A 22,382-nucleotide genomic window follows, 5' to 3' on the forward strand; every position below is an offset into this window, starting at 1 on the left:
TCTATCTCTCTATCCCCCTCTTTCTCTTCCTCTCTCTATTCTCTCTATCTCCGGGTTAGGCCCCAGTGGGCCCCAACTAATGCTAATAGAACTCCCTCAACAGAAGATCTTTCTCCTGTAACCTAGCCCCCTGCTCCATGCTCTATAAATTACCACACACACACACACACACACACACACACACACACACACACACACACACACACACACACACACACACACACACACACACACACACACACACACACACACACACACACACACACACACACACACACACACCAATGTTTCTAGAGTCTGTCAGTCAGACCACTGTGTGCTGGAGCTACTTAACTGGTTTAGGCTAAATCTCTGCATGCTTCTTTATTTCCTACATTTCTCCTGCCTGGTTGCACTTTTTTTCTGCTTTAGCCAACTTGTTGTAAGTTAGTACAGGGAGGCAGACCTGTTGTAGCCCTTTCCTGCAGTCAATGACCCAAAGTGCCCTCTTTGGCCTCATGGGTGGAATGCTATTACAGTTTTTTCCAACTGCTTACACACAAAATCTTTTCATGTCACACAATTTTTTAAACCTCTCACTCAAAGTGCAAAACTACACACCAAATATCCAAAACCATAAGCTATTTCTCAGCCTTTGACTCAGTTGTCAATTGCATAAAACACTTTTTTCAAAACACTACACACAATTCTCTACCTAAAACCCCAAAAATCTAACAGGAAGTGACTTGCTTTCCTTTTCCAAACACAACCAATCAAAATGCTACACTTATTCACCAGGTCACACACACACTCCTCACATGTGCAAACACTAATAGCTTAACTGATCAATAACCAATCACTGCTTTACTGTAGTATAGGCCTATAAATAGGCCAAAGGTCAGATTACCTGTTTTGAATAATGGATGCCAACAATGGACAGAGAGCAAGAGGAGTAGGAGGGAGAGGAAGAGGAAGAAGAGGACGAGGGCAAAGAAGAGAAGGAAGGAGAGCCATCTCTGATGAGATTAGGGCAACACTTGTTGATCATGTGATCAACCACGGTTTGACCATGAGAGAGGCTGGACTGAGAGTCCAGCCCAACTTGAGTCGATTTACAGTGGCGTCCATAATTCGAACCTTCAGAAATTAGAAAAGGTATGCAACTATCTAATGACTATTTTAGCATTACAGTAATGTACTGTAAAATACGTATGACTGCATAGTATTGCATAAACATTTGTAACTCTAAGCCATCCATTTACTGCACTGCATTGAATGAATGAGGTTGATTATCATGCGGTACTACATTTTTTTGTACATTGTTTACAGTTCCTATGCTGAACACATACTGTGTTTGAATTCTGTACAGAGTGGAAAGGCAAAGACATCATGGAGGACGAGGACGCTTTTTACAGATGTACAAGAGACTGCAATTATAAATATGGTTTTGGCCAACAATGCAATTAGGATTCGAGAGATAAGAGAGCATATCTTGAATAATGACACCATATTTAACAACATCAATGCTGTAAGCCTGTCGACCATACAACGCATCCTCCAACGGCACCGAGTGACGATGAAACAACTTTACAAGGTGCCATTTGAGAGAAACTCTGACAGAGTCAAGAATATGCGACATGACTTTGTAGAGGTATGTATGCAACACTACTTCCAGTACTTCAGACATACCATATTTACTCATCTGTATGTCCTTTTGTCTGTTACAGAGAGTATTGGAGCTGGATGCCCATGTAATTCGCCATTAATTTATTTATGTGGATGAGGTTGGCTTCAACCTCACCAAAACCAGGCGCCGCGGAAGAAATGTAATAGGACAGAGGGCAATTACCAATGTCCCTGGACAGCGTGGGGGTAAAATAACTATGTGTGCTGCCATCACTCAAAACGAGGTCCTCCATCACAATGCCACACTGGGTCCGTACAACACCGGCCATATGCTCACTTTTCTGGATGCAATTTACACAATGCTTGTCCCTGATCCAGATCAGGAGCCTGCTAGATTTGTGGTTTTATGGGACAATGTTAGTTTTCACCGGGCTGTTCTGGTCCAAAACTGGTTTGCCACCCATCCACAATTTGTAGTTTTGTACCTACCCCCATATTCATTGTTTCTAAATCCCATAGAGGAATTCTTCTCAGCCTGGCGCTGGAAAGTGTATGATCGCCAACCCTATGCCCGCATGCCGCTTCTCCAGGCAATGGAGGACGCATGTGGGGACATAGAGGTTGCCTCTGTCCAAGGTTGGATAGCCATGCTAGGAGATACTTCCCTCGATGTTTGGCAAGAGAAAACGTATCTTGTGATGTGGACGAAGTATTGTGGCCAGACCCAGGCCGGAGAAGAGATGAAGCGTAGCTTAGCACTGGTGACTGTCCCCCCCTACCAATTCCTGGACTGCCCCCCCGGGACCCCACACACACAATTGTGTTCTTTACTGTATTCTAAAGAATATACTTTTGGTTTACATATGTTTATGGTTTTGTTGTATGCTACTGTATACAACAGTAATGTTTGGCCTAATAAATATTTTCTGTTTCTACATTGCATTGGTGTTTACAGTGTACTTGTTACCCCTCTCAGCAGATGACTTTCACTGTAGAACATTGTATTGAAATGTAGATATAAGCCTATGAAAGACCAAAGAGCTTTAGATTTAGAACAACAGTGTTTACATGGTATATCCAAAAATGTACTATTATGAAAGCAGTGTTTGCCATTTGATGCAAATGCTTCATTCTGACATGTGTTTATGGCATTTTGAATGCAGTGTTACATTTTGAAGGACATGTGAGGCATTTTGCATTTTGTGTGTGCAGTTTTAGGAATTGTGTGTAGAGTTTTGAAAAAAGGAGACAGTTTTGAAAACGTGTGTAAGCAGTTGGATTTTTTTTAAATATTTGTCATAATTTCATCATTAATAAAGATTTAAAAAATTAAACCTAGGGAAATCCGGTGTTTCCATGTCAAACAGTTTTGTTATATTTCAGTCTTCTGTTATGTATATAAAGTGTAATATTGGGATGCAAACTCAAAAAATGTTAAGCCCATAACCATGTGTGTATACTTTTGTTTCGAAGTAGATTTGTTTAAGACTACCAAGAAACACTCTATGTGACCCTGATTTAGCCCACTACAGCAAAAGGTTAAAAGCATTTAGTTTGGTTCAAAACTTCCTGTTGTAACCGTACACAAAGCAACGCTATGCAGAGAGTAAGTCCAGGACAGAACCATGTACAGTGAGGGAAAAAAGTATTTGATCCCCTGCTGATTTTGTACGTTTGCCCACTGACAAAGAAATGATCAGTCTATAATTTTAATGGTAGGTTTATTTGAACAGTGAGAGACAGAATATCAACAAAAAAATCCAGAAAAACGCATGTCAAAAATGTTATGAATTGATTTGCATTTTAATGAGGGAAATAAGTATTTGACCCCTCTGCAAAACATGACTTAGTACTTGGTGGCAAAACCCTTGTTGGCAATCACAGAGGTCAGACGTTTCTTGTAGTTGGCCACCAGGTTTGCACACATCTCAGGAGGGATTTTGTCCCACTCCTCTTTGCAGATCTTCTTCAAGTCATTAAGGTTTCGAGGCTGACGTTTGGCAACTCGAACCTTCAGCTCCCTCCACAGATTTTCTATGGGATTGAGGTCTGGAGACTGGCTAGGCCACTCCAGGACCTTAATGTGCTTCTTCTTGAGCCACTCCTTTGTTGCCTTGGCCGTGTGTTTTGGGTCATTGTCATGCTGGAATACCCATCCACGACCCATTTTCAATACCCTGGCTGAGGGAAGGAGGTTTTCACCCAAGATTTGACGGTACATGGCCCCGTCCATCGTCCCTTTGATGCGGTGAAGTTGTCCTGTCCCTTTAGCAGAAAAACACCCCCAAAGCATAATGTTTCCACCTCCATGTTTGACGGTGGGGATGGTTTCTTGGGGTCATAGGCAGCATTCCTCCTCCTCCAAACACGGCAAGTTGAGTTGATGCCAAAGAACTCCATTTTGGTCTCATCTGACCACAACACGTTCACCCAGTTGTCCTCTGAATCATTCAGATGTTCATTGGCAAACTTCAGACGGGCATGTACAGTGGGGAGAACAAGTATTTGATACACTGCCGATTTTGCAGGTTTTCATACTTACAAAGCATGTAGAGGTCTGTCATTTTTATCATAGGTACACTTCAACTGTGAGAGGCGGAATCTAAAACAAAAATCCAGAAAATCACATTGTATGATTTTTAAGTAATTAATTTGCATTTTATTGCATGACATAAGTATTTGATACATCAGAAAAGCAGAACTTAATATTTGGTACAGAATCCTTTGTTTGCAATTACAGAGATCATACGTTTCCTGTAGTTCTTGACCAGGTTTGCACACACTGCAGCAGGGATTTTGGCCCACTCCTCCATACAGACCTTCTCCAGATCCTTCAGGTTTCGGGGCTGTCGCTGGGCAATACGGACTTTCAGCTCCCTCCAAAGATTTTCTATTGGGTTCAGGTCTGGAGACTGGCTAGGCCACTCCAGGACCTTGAGATACTTCTTACGGAGCCACTCCTTAGTTGCCCTGGCTGTGTGTTTCGGGTCGTTGTCATGCTGGAAGACCCAGCCACGACCCATCATCAATGCTCTTACTGAGGGAAGGAGGTTGTTGGCTAAGATCTCGCAATACATGGCCCCATCCATCTTCCCCTCAATACGGTGCAGTCGTCCTGTCCCCTTTGCAGAAAAGCATCCCCAAAGAATGATGTTTCCACCTCCATGCTTCACGGTTGGGATGGTGTTCTTGGGGTTGTACTCATCCTTCTTCTTCCTCCAAACACGGCGAGTGGAGTTTAGACCAAAAAGCTCTATTTTTGAATCATCAGACCACATGACCTTCTCCCATTCCTCCTCTGGATCATCCAGATGGTCATTGGCAAACTTCAGACGGGCCTGGACATGCGCCTGCTTGAGCAGGGGGACCTTGTGTGCGCTGCAGGATTTTAATCCATGACGGCGTAGTGTGTTACTAATGGTTTTCTTTGAGACTGTGGTCCCAGCTCTCTTCAGGTCATTGACCAGGTCCTGCCGTGTAGTTCTGGGCTGATCCCTCACCTTCCTCATGATCATTGATGCCCCACGAGGTGAGATCTTGCATGGAGCCCCAGACCGAGGGTGATTGACCATCATCTTGAACTTCTTCTATTTTCTTCTATTTTCTAATAATTGCCCCAACAGTTGTTGCCTTCTCACCAAGCTGCTTGCCTATTGTCCTGTAGCCCATCCCAGCCTTGTGCAGGTCTACAATTTTATCCCTGATGTCCTTACACAGCTCTCTGGTCTTGGCCATTGTGGAGAGGTTGGAGTCTGTTTGATTGAGTGTGTGGACAGGTGTCTTTTATACAGGTAACGAGTTCAAACAGGTGCAGTTAATACAGGTAATGAGTGGAGAACAGGAGGGCTTCTTAAAGAAAAACTAACAGGTCTGTGAGAGCCGGAATTCTTACTGGTTGGTAGGTGATCAAATACTTATGTCATGCAATAAAATGCAAATGAATTACTTAAAAATCATACAATGTGATTTTCTGGATTTTTGTTTTAGATTCCGTCTCTCACAGTTGAAGTGTACCTATGATAAAAATTACAGACCTCTACATGCTTTGTAAGTAGGAAAACCTGCAAAATCGGCAGTGTATCAAATACTTGTTCTCCCCACTGTATATGTGCTTTCTTGAGCAGGGGGACCTTGCGGGCGCTGCAGGATTTCAGTCCTTCACGGCATAGTGTGTTACCAATTGTTTTCTTGATGACTATGGTCCCAGCTGCCTTGAGATCATTGACAAGATCCTCCTGTGTAGTTCTGGGCTGATTCCTCACCGTTCTCATGATCATTGCAACTCCACGAGGTGAGATCTTGCATGGAGCCCCAGGCTGAGGGAGATTGACAGTTCTTTTGTGTTTCTTCCATTTGCGAATAATCACAGAAACTGTTGTCACCTTCTCACCAAGCTGCTTGGCGATGGTCTTGTAGCCCATTCCAGCCTTGTGTAGGTCTACAATATTGTCCCTGACATCCTTGGAGAGCTCTTTGGTCTTGGCCATGGTGGAGAGTTTGGAATCTGATTGATTGATTGCTTCTGTGGACAGGTATCTTTTATACAGGTAAGAAACTGAGATTAGGAGCACTCCCTTTAAGAGTGTGCTCCTAATCTCCGTTCGTTACCTGTATGAAAGACACCTGGGAGCCAGAAATCTTTTTGATTGAGAAGGGATCAAATACTTTTTTCCCTCACTGTATGTTGTGTGAAGGAGCATATGCAACAGTCATTAAGCAGTGCCTTTACTTTCCTTGTGGGGTGGAGAGTTTTAGTCATGATCAAATTATGCCACAGGAGAGTAGGGAGTGTTCCATAAAGACAGTTCTGGCTCTGTATCTCTCTCGCTGTTGGGTGTGTGTACTATGCCTCGCCATCGCAGTGAGGAAATACTCTGAGGAAAATCAGACTGAGATGACTTGGCCTGAAAGCTGGTGTTTTAGTTAGTATTTTCAGAGGTCTATGTGGAGGTTATATGAGGACAGATTGTACAGTGCTATGCCAGTATTAAGCTTCTCTACGTCCACACACACACCACTATGACAGGAGTGAGGGGGTCAGAGAGAAACACACACGTGCACGCGCGCACACACACCTCTAGAAGGGTAATGAAGCAGTCAGGGACAGGGCCTGAAAGCTCGCAGCGGATAGCGCTCAGTCCACTGGCTACAGTACCACACACACACACACACACACACACACACACACACACACACACACACACACACACACACACACACACACACACACACACACACACACACACACACACACACACACACACACACACACACACACACACACAGACACCAATCATCCCTCTCAAGCTCACAGCATGGCGTCCACTCTAACAATGGGAGTCCTTACAAGGAGAATCGCTAGAGCCCAGAGAATGTCAATGGAGAGACAGGAGAGAGGGGACATAGCAGTTCTCTAGGAGAAAAGATGACCTAATAATGATATAGCTCCTGTGTCATGTGATGTGTCTATTATATATCTGTCTCCCTCAGTGATAATGTCAACAGCTGGTGGCTCACTACACTACACCAGCTCTATGGGGAGAGTGCTGACGAGGAAAAAAGACACATAGCTAACCCACAGAGCTCCTGGCATCCGGGAGTGTGTGTGTGTGTGTGTGTGTGTGTCTGTGTGTGTGTGTGTGTGTGTGTGTGTGTGTGTGTGTGTGTGTGTGTGTGTGTGTGTGTGTGTGTGTGTGTGTGTGTGTGTGTGTGTGTGTGTGTGTGTGTGTAAGTCGCTCTGGATAAGAGCGTCTGCTAAATGACTTAAATGTAAATGTAAATGTGTGTGTGTGTGTGAGTGAGTGAGTGAGTGAGTGAGTGAGTGAAGGAGTGAGTGAGTGAGTGAGTGAGTGAGTGAGTGAGTGAGTGAGTGAGTGAGTGAGTGAGTGAGTGAGTGAGTGAGTGTGTGTGTGTGTGTGTGTGTGTGTGTGTGTGTGTGTGTGTGTGTGTGTGTGTGTGTGTGTGTGTGTGTGTGTGTGTGTACAGTGCCTTGCAAAAGTATTCATCCCCCTTGGCGTTTTTCCTATTTTGTTGCATTAAAACCTGTCATTAAAATGGATTTTATTTGGATTTCATGTAATGGACATACACAAAATAGTCCAAATTGGTGAAGTGAAATCAAAAATTCTAAAAAATAGAAAACAAAAAATATGTATATGTATTCAACCCTTTGCTATGAAGCCCCTAAATAAGATCTGGTGCAACCAATTACCTTCAGAAGTCACATAATTAGTTAAATAAAGTCCACCTGTGTGCAATCTAAGTGTCACATGATCTCAGTATATATACACCTGTTCTGAAAGGCCCCAGAGTCTGCAACACCACTAAGCAAGGGGCACCACCAAGCAAGTGGCACAATGAAGACCAAGGAGCTCTCCAAACAGGTAAGGGACAAAGTTGTGGAGAAGTACAGATCAGGGTTGGGTTATAAAAAATATCAGAAACTTTGAACATCCCACGGAGCACCATTAAATCCATGATTAAAAAATGGAAAGAATATGGCACCACAACAAACCTGCCAAGAGAGGGCCGCCCACCAAAACTCACGGACCAGGCAAGGAGGGCATTAATCAGAGAGGCAACAAAGAGACCAAAGAAAACCCTGAAGGAGCTGCAAAGCTCCACAGCTGAGATTGGAGCATCTGTCCATAGGACCACTTTAAGCCGTACACTCCACAGAGCTGGGCTTTACAGAAGAGTGGCCATAAAAAAGCCATTGCTTAAAGAAAAAAATAAGCAAACGCGTTTGGTGTTCGTCAAAAGGCATGTGGGAGGCTCCCCAAACATATGGAAAAAGGTACTCTGATCAGATGAGACTAAAATTACATGTTTGGCCATCAAGGAAAACGCTATGTCTGGTGCAAACCCAACACCTCTCATCACCCCGAGAACACCATCCCCACAGTGAAGCATGGTGGTGGCAGCATCAAGCTGTCAAGCAGGGACTGGGAAACTGGTCAGAATTGAAGGAATGATGGATGACGCTAAATACAGGGAAACCTGTTTCAGTCTTACAGAGATTTGAGACTGGGATGGAGGTTCACCTTCCAGCAGGACAATGACCCTAAGCATACTGCTAAAGCAACACTCATGTGATTTAAGGGGAAACATTTAAATGTCTTGGAATGGCCTAGTCAAATCCCAGACCTCAATCCAATTGAGAATCTGTGGTATGACTTAAAGATTGCTGTACACCAGCGGAACCCATCCAACTTGAAGAAGCTGGAGCAGTTTCGCCTTGAAGAATGGGCAAAAATCCCAGTAGCTAAATGTGCCAAGCTTATAGAGACATACCCCAAGAGACTTGCAGCTGTAATTGCTACAAAAGGTGGCTCTACAAAGTATTGACTTTGGCGGGGTGAATAGTTATGCACGCTCAAGTTTTGTTTTTTGTGCTATTTCTTGTTTGTTTCACAATAAAAAATATTTTGCATCTTCAAAGTGGTAGACATGTTGTGTAAATCAAATGATACAAACCCCCCAAAAATAAATTTTATTTCAAGGTTGTAAGGCAACAAAATAGGAAAAATGCCAAGGAGGGTGAATATTTTCGCAAGCCACTGTATTTGCATTCAGCATGTATGTGTACTTGTACACTGTGTGTGTGTGTGTGTGTGTGTGTGTGTGTGTGTGTGTGTGTGTGTGTGTGTGTGTGTGTGTGTGTGTGTGTGTGTGTGTGTGTGTGTGTGTGTGTGTGTGTGTGTGAGAGGTAGAGTGAAGTAGCATATGGCTAAAGCAGCTGTTCTTGTTGTTATGGCCTATCCAGAGTGCGAGAGAGATAGAGAAAGAGATCAAGGTAAAGGTCAGAGGTCACAGGGATATCCTCTATGCAACAAGATCTTCTAAATTTGACGTAGTAGGGATCTATTTTTTAAGCATTAATTCCTTGTGGTTACAGGGTTAATTCCACGTGGTTACAGGGTTAATTCCTTGTGGTTACAGGGTTAATTCCACGTGGTTACAGGGTTAATTCCGCGTGGTTACAGGGTTAATTCCACGTGGTTACAGGGTTAATTCCACGTGGTTACAGGGTTAATTCCACGTGGTTACAGGGTTAATTCCACGTGGTTACAGGGTTAATTCCTTGTGGTTACAGGGTTAATTCCACGTGGTTACAGGGTTAATTCCGCGTGGTACAGGGTTAATTCCGCGTGGTTACAGGGTTAATTCCTTGTGGTTACAGGGTTAATTCCGCGTGGTACAGGGTTAATTCCGCGTGGTTACAGGGTTAATTCCGTGTGGTTACAGGGTTAATTCCTTGTGGTTACAGGGTTAATTCCTTGTGGTTACAGGGTTAATTCCTTGTGGTTACAGGGTTAATTCCTTGTGGTTACAGGGTTAATTCCTTGTGATTACAGGGTTAATTCCGCGTGGTTACAGGGTTAATTCCGCGTGGTTACAGGGTTAATTCCACGTGGTTACAGGGTTAATTCCACGTGGTTACAGGGTTAATTCCGCGTGGTTACAGGGTTAATTCCGCGTAGTTACAGGGTTAATTCCGAGTGGTTACAGGGTTAAAACAGAAACAAATAAAATGTTAACAGTTTAGGCATTAATTCCAAGTGGTTTGGTTAGGGCTATGGTTTAAAAACTAAAAAATGATGCAGTAGTACCATCAAGTATTCTCAGAGCTTGCTAGAGCATTGTGAACTGCTGTAGCGCAGTGGTCTGATCAGTGCACTTTGTCTCTCAGCATCATGAGTTCGCACTGTGCAATCATTTTTATTTTATTTTGTGAGAGCAAAGGAAGACATATATCGATGTTCTCCGGACCTTTTCAAACATCTGAAATCAAAGTCTATTTTCAGTGATCAGGCTGCCTCTATGAGAGAAACACTGAGAACAGTCATATGACAGGAGACACACACACACAAGTGTTCTGACTAACAGGAAGTCAAAGCTTCATGCAGGCCACAACATCGCCTCATGAAATCAATGTTATGCTGACTCTTTTCTGATTTTCCAATATGGCACTGTTGCCGAAACAAGACATTCTCATGGTATGGGTGTTGTTTCAAACCTATATGGTCTTTAAGAAACAATATTTATTGATCTTCAAGTGAAGAGGGGACAACCCTTTTGAACCCATCCACAAAGGTAGCCTATGCTTTGTGTAATTGACAGCACTCACACAAAGTGCAGACTACTTCAACTCTGGCCCTTTGAATCCATATTAAAGTCATTCACTGCTCAGTTGGCCAACCAAGCATTATCCCTGGCTGTCCATCAAAGACTAGTAACCTCTGTTGTCCTTTCCTAACGATAGGCCTGTCTCTCTCCACTCTCTCCACAGCCAACTTCGTGTGGTGATCAATAAATCAGAAGAGGAAGTTCCCTATTTGGCCCCTCCATGCTTTGGTGTTAGTTGGAGTGTGCTTTTGTGTCTTGATCACCTCACTCCGAGCCCCTGTGGGCTGTGCATTGTGGGAGCTGTACCCATTTTGTCCCGATGGAGGGATGGAACAGGCAGGCAGGGTGGCATGCCCAGAGGAAGTCTGGGTAATGTTCTGTGGGCCATTGTCCCGATGGAGGGATGGAACAGGCAGGCAGGGTGGCATGCCCAGAGGAAGTCCGGATAATGTTCTGTGGGCCATTGTCCCGATGGGAGAGGTGAGGATAGGACCAGAGCAGGACAGGAATATGTTTGAAAAGAGGGGGAAAGAGATTGAGGGAGGGAAGAAAGAAAGCGTGTCTGTCTGTCCGCAATAGCATGCAGTCAATGGGGAGGATAGAGGGGAGACAGGGCGGCACTATTTCTTCATAGAGGAAATGGCAAGCCAGGGGTCACTGAGACTATAAAGGGGGTAGGGGTGGGGGGAGAATGTGCCAGGGAATGAACCATGCCTCCCTTTCAACTTCGAAAGGGAGGCATGGTTCATAGGTGGTATGGCGAGAGGCAAGGGCATGGGGTGAGGGAGAAAGCTCTGGGGTGAAATGAGCTCTGATGAGGGACTCAGGGGTGAGCGGATGGGGTGGGGGTGAGAACAAGAAACGAGCGCAGAGAGAGAGCTACATCGCTACAGAAAGGGGGCCTCCCTCCTCCCTCCTCCCTCATTCTTGATGGCATTCTAATAATCAGAGAACGAGTTCGCGCCCTCCATCTGGTTCCTATCGGCCCCAGTCCCAGCTTCAAGTCCTACAGTACAACACTCAGACCAGAAGCAGATATAATAACTCTGGTATGTGGTTCCTCAGCTGCACGTGGGCATCACATGAACAGACCAACTCCAAAGGGGCATGGGTTTTATAATAGGAATGTATGGGGAGTGGGGATTCTGAACTGAACCTCACTCCCAGGTCCCATAGCCTTTCATCTGTTCAGCCTTTACTACTAAATCACACTCCTCCCAACACAAACAATGCTGCTACATCACTGGTTCCTGGGACAGGGAGACATTTATTTAAATGACCGTCTTAGTGTCTTCGACTGTCATTGATTAATAACACAGCGACTACGACTGTCAGTGATTGACAACAGTGACTGTGACTGTCATAGTGATTACCAACACAGTGACTGTGACTGTCATATTGATTACCAACACAGTGACTGTGACTGTCATAGTGATTATCAATACAGTGAATGTGACTGTCATATTGATTACCAACACAGTGACTGTGACTGTCATATTGATTACCAATACAGTGACTGTGACTGTCATAGTGATTATCAATACAGTGACTGTGACTGTCATATTGATTACCAATACAGTGGCTGTGACTGTCATAGTGATTACCAATACAGTGACTGTGACTGTCATAGTGATTACCAACACAGTGACTGTGACTGTCATAGTGATTATCAATACAGTGACTGTGACTGCCATAGTGATTACAACACAGTGACTGTGACTGTCATATTGATTAACAACACAGTAACTGTGACTGTCATATTAATTAACAACACAGGATGAGTGTTTGATGACTGGTTCATGAAGTCCTGGGAGGTGGCAGGTCCTAGTGAGTAAGAAATACGAGCGTGTGTATGCACACACACACATTCACACGCACGCACGGACGCACACACACACGGACACATCCACGCAGGCACACACGCTTGCATGCACAGATACGCTGGGGGGACAGGAACCTGTGAGGAGTACTCTGTAGTAAGGGTTCTACATGGAACCCAAAAGGGTTCTACCTGGAACCAAAAAGGGTTGTCCTATGGGGACAGCCGAAGGACCCTTTAAGGTTCTAGATAGCACCTTTTTTTCTAAGAGTGTAGAACCCCACCCATACCCCATCCTGTCCTCTTCTCTAGCATGTTGTAATCGGTCCATCTCCCCCTCTCCTCTCCCCTCCTCTCCCCTCCTGTCTCCCCTCCCCTTCTCCAGCTGACACAATGGGAGGAAGGAAGCCTGGAGGGCCGTAGAATGGGGCCTGAGGAGAGGTCATAGGGAGGAAACAGAGAGCAGAGCTTGGCTGGCCTTCCGTCAGTCACAGAGGGACGTGACAGAGAGGAGGGAGTTAGACTTGAGTCACTCTGTGTTACTCAAATAATGGTGTGTGTTTGTGGTTGTGTCTGTCACCATCGGCACGGGGCAGTGACTGGGCCTAGACTGTCCACTCCTATGCATAACTCCATTGTAAGAGTCCAGTCAGTCATGTTGTCACAAACAGCTATCTGGAGATGCTTATCATTCGCCCTCATACCATCACTAGCTCTGGACATGATGCAAGGATCAACATGTGTAATGTGAAATTATTTGATACATTTTTAACTGTATTTGATTTACTGTGGATATGGAATGATGTGTAATAAACATGATTGTATGTGCAGGAAGACCCAGACAGATGCTTTCCCTTGGGGGAAGGGAAACAGGAGTCAACAATGTATGTTTAAAGGGACATTTACCACTTCATATTCATCATCTCTAGCACCACCCAAACATTATTAACATACAGTATGTTTCTATATTTTGTAGTAAAAGAGATAGAGAAAGATAAGTGTTTCCAATGACATGATCAACCAATTAGTAGACAATTAGTAGACAATTAGTAGGCAATTAGTAGGCAATTCCTACTCGTAATTGGTCAAAATCACACGATGCACACCAATGATGTCATTGGAAACACTTATCTTCCTCTATCTTTTTTATTACAAAACCATCTTAATATACTGTATGTTGATGTGGGGGTGGTGCTGGATAAAAATTGTGAAGTTTCCCTTTAAGTACCATGTTTAATTAAGTAGTTACTCTACACTGAGCGTACAACACATTAGGAACACCGGCTCTTTCCATGACAGACTGACCAGGTGAATCCAGGTGAAAGCTATAATCCCTTATTAATGTTAAATTCACTTCAATCAGTGTAGATTAAGGGGATGAGACAGGTTAAATTATTTTAAAGTTGAGACAAGGATTGTGTATGTGTGCCATTCAGAGGGCGCACCGGTTTGAGATAAAAAGTTATATTTTTTTAGATAAAACTACACTGAATATTTTCATATCACCAAATAATTGATTAAAACACACTGTTTGCAATTAATGTCTACAGTAGCCTCAACAGCACTCTGTAGGGTAGCACCATGGTGTAGCCGGAAGACAGCTAGTGTCCGCCCTCTCCTGGGTACCTTCTGGGTACATTGACTTTAATACAAAACCTAGGAGGCTCATGGTTCCCACCCGCTTCCATAGACTTACACAGTAATTTTGACAACTTCCGGTGGATGTCCTCCAAGCTATCAGAGCTCTTGCAGCATGAACTGACATGTTATCCACCCAATCAAAGGGTCAAGGAATTAATCTAGTATTGAAAGCATAAGCTAGAGCTAGCTAGCACTGCAGTGCATAAAATGCGGTGAGTAGTTGACTCAAAGAGAGAGAAAGATAATAGTTTAATAGTTTTTAAAAATGAAGAAGCGAGAGAGAGAGAGAATTTTTTGGGGATATATTTAGTTGTATACGTTTCACTTTCACTTAGCTAGTGAATGCATCTAGCTAGTTTAGCCTACCCAAATACCAGGCTCAAACAGAGAGGGATGCTATGTTAGCTAGCTGGCTATGGCTATGGCTATCCAACACAGGAACTCTTCCAAATCAAGGTAAGCTTTTGGTTTAATAAATTTATGGACACTTGCTTGCTGACTGTACAATGCACTGCATGATTGTAGCGGGTTTACTAACACGTTAGTTCTAGTAGCTATGTTGACTATGACATTACTAATGTTGTTAGCTAATATGGTGAGAACGATGTAGCCTGTGTGGAGTGGTTAGCGGCTATAATATGAAGGTTTGGCTTGGAAAGGTTTTTCTGCCTGGTCTGCCTAGTGGTTAGAGCATTGGGCCAGTAACTGAAAGGTTGCCAGATCGAATCCCTGAGCTGACAAGGTAATCAGCTGTCGTTCTTCCCCTGAACAAGGAAGTTAACCCACTGTTCCCTGGTAGGCTGTCATTGTAAATAAGAATTTGATTTGTTCTTAACTGACTTGCCTAGTTAAATAAAGGTAAAAACCATAGATGATGTGTTGTGCACTGAAATCCACAAGAGGATTCAAGCATGAATCATTGTGATTTGACTCAGAGGCAGTGATCGCTGAGATCCTGATTGAAAACAGCAATATCCAGCGTATCTGTGCATTTGGAGGGCAAGTTGGTCAGGACAATGTCTATGAGGGTGCCCATGTTTACGGATTTAGGGTTGTACCTGGTGGGTTCCTTGATGATTTCTGTGAGATTGAGGGCATCTAGCTTAGATTGTAGGACTACCGGGGTGTTAAGCATATCCCAGTTTAGGTCACCTAACAGAACGAATTCTGAAGCTAGATGGGGGGCGATCAATTCACAAATGGTGTCCAGGGCACAGCTGGGAGCGAAGGGGGTTCGATAGCAGGCGGCAACATTGAGAGACTTATTTCTTGCGAGATTAATTTTTTTAATTCGAAGTTCGAACTGTTTGGGTATAGACCTGGAAAGTATGACAGAACTTTGCAGGCTATCTCTGCAGTAGATTGCAACTCCTCCCCCTTTGGCAGTTCTATCTTGACGGAAAATGTTGTAGTTGGGTATGGAAATCTCCAAATTTTTGGTGGCCTTCCTAAGCCAGGATTCAGACACGGCAAGGACATCAGGGTTGGTGGAGTGTGCTAAAGCAGTGAGTAAAACAAACTTAGAGGGGAGGCTTCTGATGTTGACATGCATGAAACCAATACTTTTTCGATCACAGAAGTCAACAAATGAGGGTGCCTGGGGACACGCAGGGCCTGGGTTTAACTCCACATCACCCGAGGAACAGAGGAGGAGTAGGATGAGGGTATGGCTAAAGGCTATCAAAACTGGTTGCCTAGAGCGTTGGGGAAAAATAATAAAAGGAGCAGATTTCTGGGTGTGGTAGAATAGATCCAGGGCATAATGTGCAGACAGGAGTATGGTGGGGTGCGGGTACAGCGGAGGTAAGCCCAGGCACTGAGTGATGATAAGAGAGGTTGTATCTCTGGACATGCTGGTTATAATGGGTGAGGTCACCGCATGTGTGGGAGGTGGGACAAAGGAGGTATCAGAGGTATGATGAGTGGAACTAGGGGCTCCATTGTAAACTAAAACAATGATAACTAACCTAAACAACAGTATACAAGGCATATTGACATTTGAGAGAGACATACAGCGAGGCATAAAGTAATCACAGGTGTTGATTGGGAGAGCTAGCTAAGACAACAACGGGTGAGACCACAACAGCTAATCAGCTAAAACAACAACAACAGGTAAATTAGCGATGACTGGGCAGAGAGGGTCGGTTAACTACACACAGAGCCTGAGTTCGCGGCTGGGGCCGACAGATAAACAAAAAATAAACAGAATGGAGTACCGTGATTAATGGACAGTCCAGCAGGCATCAGCTATGTAGCCAAGTGATCATAGGGTCCAGGGGGCAGCAATAGATGGAACAGGGAAGCCGCGGAGTAGTCGCTACTACGCTAGCACGCGGGCGCCACGGCGTTTAAAGTTAGTAGCCCGGGGCTAGTAGAAGCGTCTGCTCTGACGTCCGACGGAGGCCGGTTGAAGGCACAGCAGATGGAGAATTCGTCGGCAGACCAGTCGTGGGGGTGCGGCGGGGCGCCGTGTCGACAAAGGATCCAAGCCAGATGGTGAAAGAGGTATTGTAGTTGTAGTAATTTAATTTGCTAGCCGGGAGATGCGCCTGGCTCACGGCTAACTGGTGCTAGCTTCGGGGCAGGGGCGTTAGCCACTACAGCCACTCGGTAGCAGCGGTGATCCGGTGCCAAGGCCCAGAGCTTACGGCAAGGATCCGGTGGAGTAGTGGGTTCTAGCCGTGTTTGGGTGGAGTCCGGGTGAACAACTGAGTAGGCCGGGAGGTGGGCCTCAGGGATAGCTTCGGTACTGGGCAACTCGGTGGGTGCTAGCTGGCTGTGAAGATCAGGAGTAATGGTCCAGGGATTACGGCAGGAATCCGGCGCTGTAGTGGAGAGACAGTCCGATACTGGTAGGCTGGCGAGTATTATCCAGGCTAAAGCAGTGGCTAACAATGACTAAATAGCTTGTAGCTAATTAGCTGGTTAGCTTCTGATTGCTAGGTGGTTCTTGCTATAAGGTCTAAAAATTAAAAATAATAGCGGTTCCGTATCACATTGGGTGAGGCAGGTTACCGGAAGGTATAATATAATTAAAATGGAAAAGAGATTGAAAATAAAATTGAAATATTTACAAAAAAAGATGAAAAATACAAAAGTACACGAGAGGACGAACAAAACAGTGTGTGTGTGTGTGTGTGTGTGTGTGTGTGTGTGTGTGTGTGTGTGTGTGTGTGTGTGTGTGCGTGCGTGTAGTACTGTAGCCAGTGGACTGTAGCCAGTGGACTGAGCGCTACCTACTGCAAGCTTTCAGGCCCTGTCCCTGACTGCTTCATTACCCTCGTAGAGTTTTTTTTATTTTTTTTCACTTCACCAATTTGGACTTTTTTGTGTATGTCCATTACATGCATTCCAAATAAAAATCCATTCAAATTACAGGTTGTAATGCAACAAAATAGGAAAAATGCCAAGGGGGATGAATACTTTTGCAAGGCACTGTATATGGCTGCTATGGAAGTGAACTGTGTTTGCGTGTGATCAGGTGGTCTATTCATTCTGCCAATTCTGTTCAAAAACATTTCTTAAACGGAATGAAACAGAGATACTTGAATTTGTCCAATACAAACTCTCGTTTGCAGATGTTGGACTAATGATTACACCCTAGATGAGCTAGATGCAGGCAAGAGTGTGCAAGGTGGTATTGAATGTGTCACTGTCTGTCACCTTGATTACAACAACAAAAAATCTCGACCTGTGCACCTATGTTGTAAACTTTAATTCATAGGCTAGGTTATAGCAACCTCATGATGGGTATAGGGAACATTTGAGTATCATGTAGTAGCCTAAACCTATCGATGTTACAATGAGCTGGGTGAATGGAATATGAATGACAGTCATCCAATATTCTGTAATAGAAATAAGGCCATGGTCATAAAAAAATAATCGTCCTCCCTCATCTTAAACATCACCGACTGCCACTGCAGTCTATAATTAATGATCTGTTGTGACTAAGTACTGATGTTGTTACCTTTGACCTGTTTAACCGCCAGTATCAAATGTCTGCCAGTGTTGAATGTTTTGGTTAAAGTTTGACACCAGACTGGATTCGAGGACACACTGATAATGTATCTATGACAGAGTAATTCTGTAGCAGCTGATGTTGAGACTTTCTACAAGCCTCTCAGGCTGGAGTCTCAGGGTGGAAGGTAGCATAGTGGTTAGTGTTGGGTCAGTAACCGAAAGGTCTTTGAATCCTGAGCCAACAAGGTGAAACATCTGTTGATGTGCCCTTGAGCAAGGCATTTAACCCTAATTGCTCCAGGGTTGCCGTTGATAATGGCAGACCCTGGCCATGACCCCGCTCTTCGAGGTGTCTCTGGGACATGCAAAAAACACACTTCCAATTGATGTTGATGATATAACCCAGATTCACTGCACTGCACATTCGTCACACATGTAGAGAGAAGTGGGGTTGAACCATAGTCTTACTTTCTCTCGGTCTCTGGAGTGGACACCTCACTGCTGAAACCAAGGGACTCCTGTGGACAGAAGAGGTACTGCGTTTAGCCTGGTATTCAGCCATGTAACATTGGTATAGCATTCAGGTTGTGTTACTCAACGTCTAATAGCTCAAATAACATTGATGTAAAAAAAAAATGGATGTCCAAATTAATGTAACTCTGATGCTGATGTAATGATACGTAAATGTAACCAAGTATAAATGTTGTATGACCAATGCAAGGGGAGTTTTAGCTTACCTGAATCTCCGAGCGAAGCTGCAGAGAGGTGGGGCTTGTGTCAACTTTCTCCTGTGAGAGAGGAAGAGAAATAAAGAGAGGGAAAGAGAGAGAGAGAGAGATCGGAGTTAGAGCAAGGTTATCATTATTGGCCAGTGAAGGGAGGGGCGGTGTAAAGTATGAAACCATATGAACATGAGTTGCTCAGGTAGAGAAAAGAGAATGACGGATCAAATCAAGGAGGGTGTATCAACAATCACATACATTGACTGTGACATTGAACATAAGAAAAAAGATAACAGTGAGAAGAAAGGAGAGAACAGAGCAGTGTTTGCATTTCTATGTATTAGGCAGCAGCTACTCTTCCTGGGGTCCAAACAGATTAAAGGCACTTACATTACACATAACACAAAAGAGAAAACAGTACATCATATAACATTATTACACAACTACATATCTACAATACAACATGTATAATACCACCATACAACGTTATTTCTATGTACGTGTGTGTAGAGTGCTAGTGTTTGTGTGTGTATCCGTGTGTTTGAACCTGTGTGTGTGGCTTTTTATCTGTTGTTTTTTTATCTGATTCTACTGATTGCATCAGTTACCTGATGTGGAATAGAGTTCCATGTAGTTATGGATCTATGTAGTACTGTGCACCTCCTATAGTCTGTTCTGGACTTAGGGACTGTGAAGAGACCTCTGGTGGCATGTCTTGTGGGGTATGCATGGGTGTCTGAGCTGTGTGCTAGTAGTTTAAACAGACAGCTCAGTACATTCAGCATGTCAACACTTCTTACAAAAACAAGTAGTGATGAAGTCAATCTCTCCTCCAATTTGAGCAATGAGAGATTGACATGCATATCATTAATGTTAGCTCCCTGTGTACAGTTAAGGGCCAGCCGTGCTGCCCTGTTCTGAGCCAATTGTCATTTTCCTAAGTCCTTCCTTGTGGCACCTGACCACACGACTGAACAGCAGTCCAGGTGCGACAAAACTAGGGCCTGTAGGACCTGCCATGTTGATGGTGTTATTAAGGAGGGAGAGCATCGCTTTATTATGGACAGACTTTTCCCCATCTTAGCTACCGTTGTATCAACATGTTTTGACCATGACAGTTTACAATCCAGGGATACTCCAAGCAGTTTAGTCACCTCAACTTGCTCAATTTCCACATTATTCATTACAAGATTTAGTTGAGGTTTAGAGTTTAGTGAATGATTTGTCCCAAATATAATGCTTTTAGTTTTTGAAATATTTAAGACTAACTTATTCCTTGCCACCCATTCTGAAACTAACTGCAGTTCTTTGTTAAGTGTTGCAGTCATTTCAGTCACTGTAGTAGCTGACGTGTATAGTGTTGAGTCATTCGCATACATAGACACACAGGCTTTACTCAAAGCCACTGGCATGTCATTAGTAAAGATTGAAAAAAGTAAGGGGCCTAGACAGCTGCCCTGGGGAATTCCTGATTCTACCTGGATTATGTTGGAGAGGCTTCCATTAAAAAACACCCTCTGCGTTCTGTTAGACAGGTAACTCTTTATCCACAATATAGCATGGGGTGTAAAGCCATAACGCATACGTTTTTCAAGCAGCAGATTATGATCAAAAATGTCAAAAGCCACACTGAAGTCTAACAAGACAGCCCCCACAATATTTTTATCATCAACTTCTCTCAGCCAATCATCAGTCATTTGTGTAAGTGCTGTGCTTGTTGAATGTCCTTCACTATAATCATGCTGAAAGTCTGTTGTCAATTAGTTTGCTGTAAAATAGCATTGTATCTAGTCAAACACTATTTTTCAAAAAGTTTACTAAGGGTTGGTAACAGGCTGATTGGTTGGCTATTTGAGCCAGCAAAGGGCTTTTGCTTCCCTCCAGACCTGAGGGCGCATAATTCCTAGTAGGCTTAAATTGAAGATATGGCAAATAGGAGTGGCAATATCGTCTGCTATTTTCCTCAGTAATTTTCCATCCAAGTAGTCAGACCCCGGTGGCTTGTCATTGTTGATAGACAACAATCATCTTTTCACCTCTTCCAAACATACTTTACAGAATAAAAAATGACAAGGCTTGTCTTTCATAATTTGTCCAGATATACTTGGATGTGTAGTGTTAGCGATTGTTGCTGGCATGTCATGCCTAAGTTCGCTAATCTTGCCAATGAAAAAATCATTAAAGTAGTTAGCAATATCAGTGGGTTTTTTGATGAATGAGCCATCTGATACAATGAATGATGGGGATGAGTTTGTCTTTTTGCCCAAAATGTAATTTGAAGTGTTCCAAAGCTTTTTACTATCATTCTTTATATCATTTATCTTTGTTTCTTAGTAGTTTCTTCTTCTTTTTATACAGTTTAGTCACATGACTTCTCAATTTTCAGTATGTTTGCCAATCGGTTGTGCTGTCAGACTTATTTCCATACGTTTTGCCTCATCCCTCTCAACCATACACAATCCAAGGGGATTTAACAGTTTTTACAGTCACTTTCTTAATGCTTATTAGTAACTGGAATACGCAATTTCATAAATGTACATCATCAACATAAGAATCACTACAAACGTATTGTATGACCTCTGATACACTATATTAGGTCCAGCCTTTGGAACTTTGGTTTTCCTAGATATGGCTACTATATTATGATCACTACATCCGATGGATTTGGATGCTGCTTTCAAACACATTTCTGCAGCATCAGTAAATATATTATCAATACATGTTGATGATTTCATTCCTGTGCTGTTTGTAACTACCATGGTAGGTTGACTGATAACCTGAACAAGTTTGCAGGCAGTGGTTACAGTTTGAAGCTTTTTATTGAGTGGGCAGCTTGATGAAAGCCAGTCAATATTTAAATCACCCAGAAAATATACCTCTCTGTTGTTATCACATACATTATCAACCATTTCACACATATTATGCAGATACTGACTGTTAGCACTTGGTGGTCTATAGCAGCTTCCCACCAGAATGAGTTTACACGTATATCGCCACACGCGTGTACATGTACAAGTCTATTCATTCACATGCTATTACTGGCAGCTGAAAACAAAGACCATACCATAAACCTGCCAGACCTGTTTTAACTGAGTCAAGAGACTTAGTTCAGTGATAAGAGAGTTCAGTGAGGTGCTACAGGAATCCTACCTATCCAAATAAACAATAGACGACTTGAATAACTGACCTGACTGTACAAACACCAGAATGACAACATATAACAGCACCCTAACTCCACCCTCGTATGATACGTAAATCCCTCAGGGAACACCTCATGTTTATGAACACTCTTGAAGTGCTTTGATTACGTATTCAGAGGCGTATGCAAGAATGATTATGGGTCAATGGCCCATCCAAACTACAGTGAAAACAGTGGAAAAACCCTGACAGATCTGTGTCACAGTCACCTCTTTGGACCCATAACATGTGGTGAGCTGCTCTGCCTGACGTGTGTGTGTGTGTGTGTGTGTGTGTGTGTGTGTGTGTGTGTGTGTGTGTGTGTGTGT

The 22,382-nt window shown here is 43.5% G+C and overlaps 1 protein-coding gene across 6 annotated transcripts in view; it reads right to left on the reverse strand.

Annotated features, from left to right (window-relative positions):
- LOC139582752 (SAM and SH3 domain-containing protein 1-like) overlaps positions 1–22,382 on the reverse strand; it is a 317,846-nt gene that overhangs the window by 44,090 nt on the left and 251,374 nt on the right. For all 6 annotated transcript variants that reach the window (XM_071413046.1, XM_071413044.1, XM_071413049.1 and 3 more), the window contains exons 3-4: positions 18,892–18,942; positions 18,623–18,672 (exon numbers count right to left, since the gene is read on the reverse strand). In XM_071413046.1, the coding sequence (XP_071269147.1) occupies positions 18,623–18,672; positions 18,892–18,942 (101 nt within the window). The remainder of the gene's footprint in view (positions 1–18,622; positions 18,673–18,891; positions 18,943–22,382) is intronic.

This window comes from Salvelinus alpinus, chromosome 8 (genome assembly GCF_045679555.1).
Source record: "Salvelinus alpinus chromosome 8, SLU_Salpinus.1, whole genome shotgun sequence".
Lineage (NCBI taxonomy): Eukaryota > Metazoa > Chordata > Actinopteri > Salmoniformes > Salmonidae > Salvelinus > Salvelinus alpinus.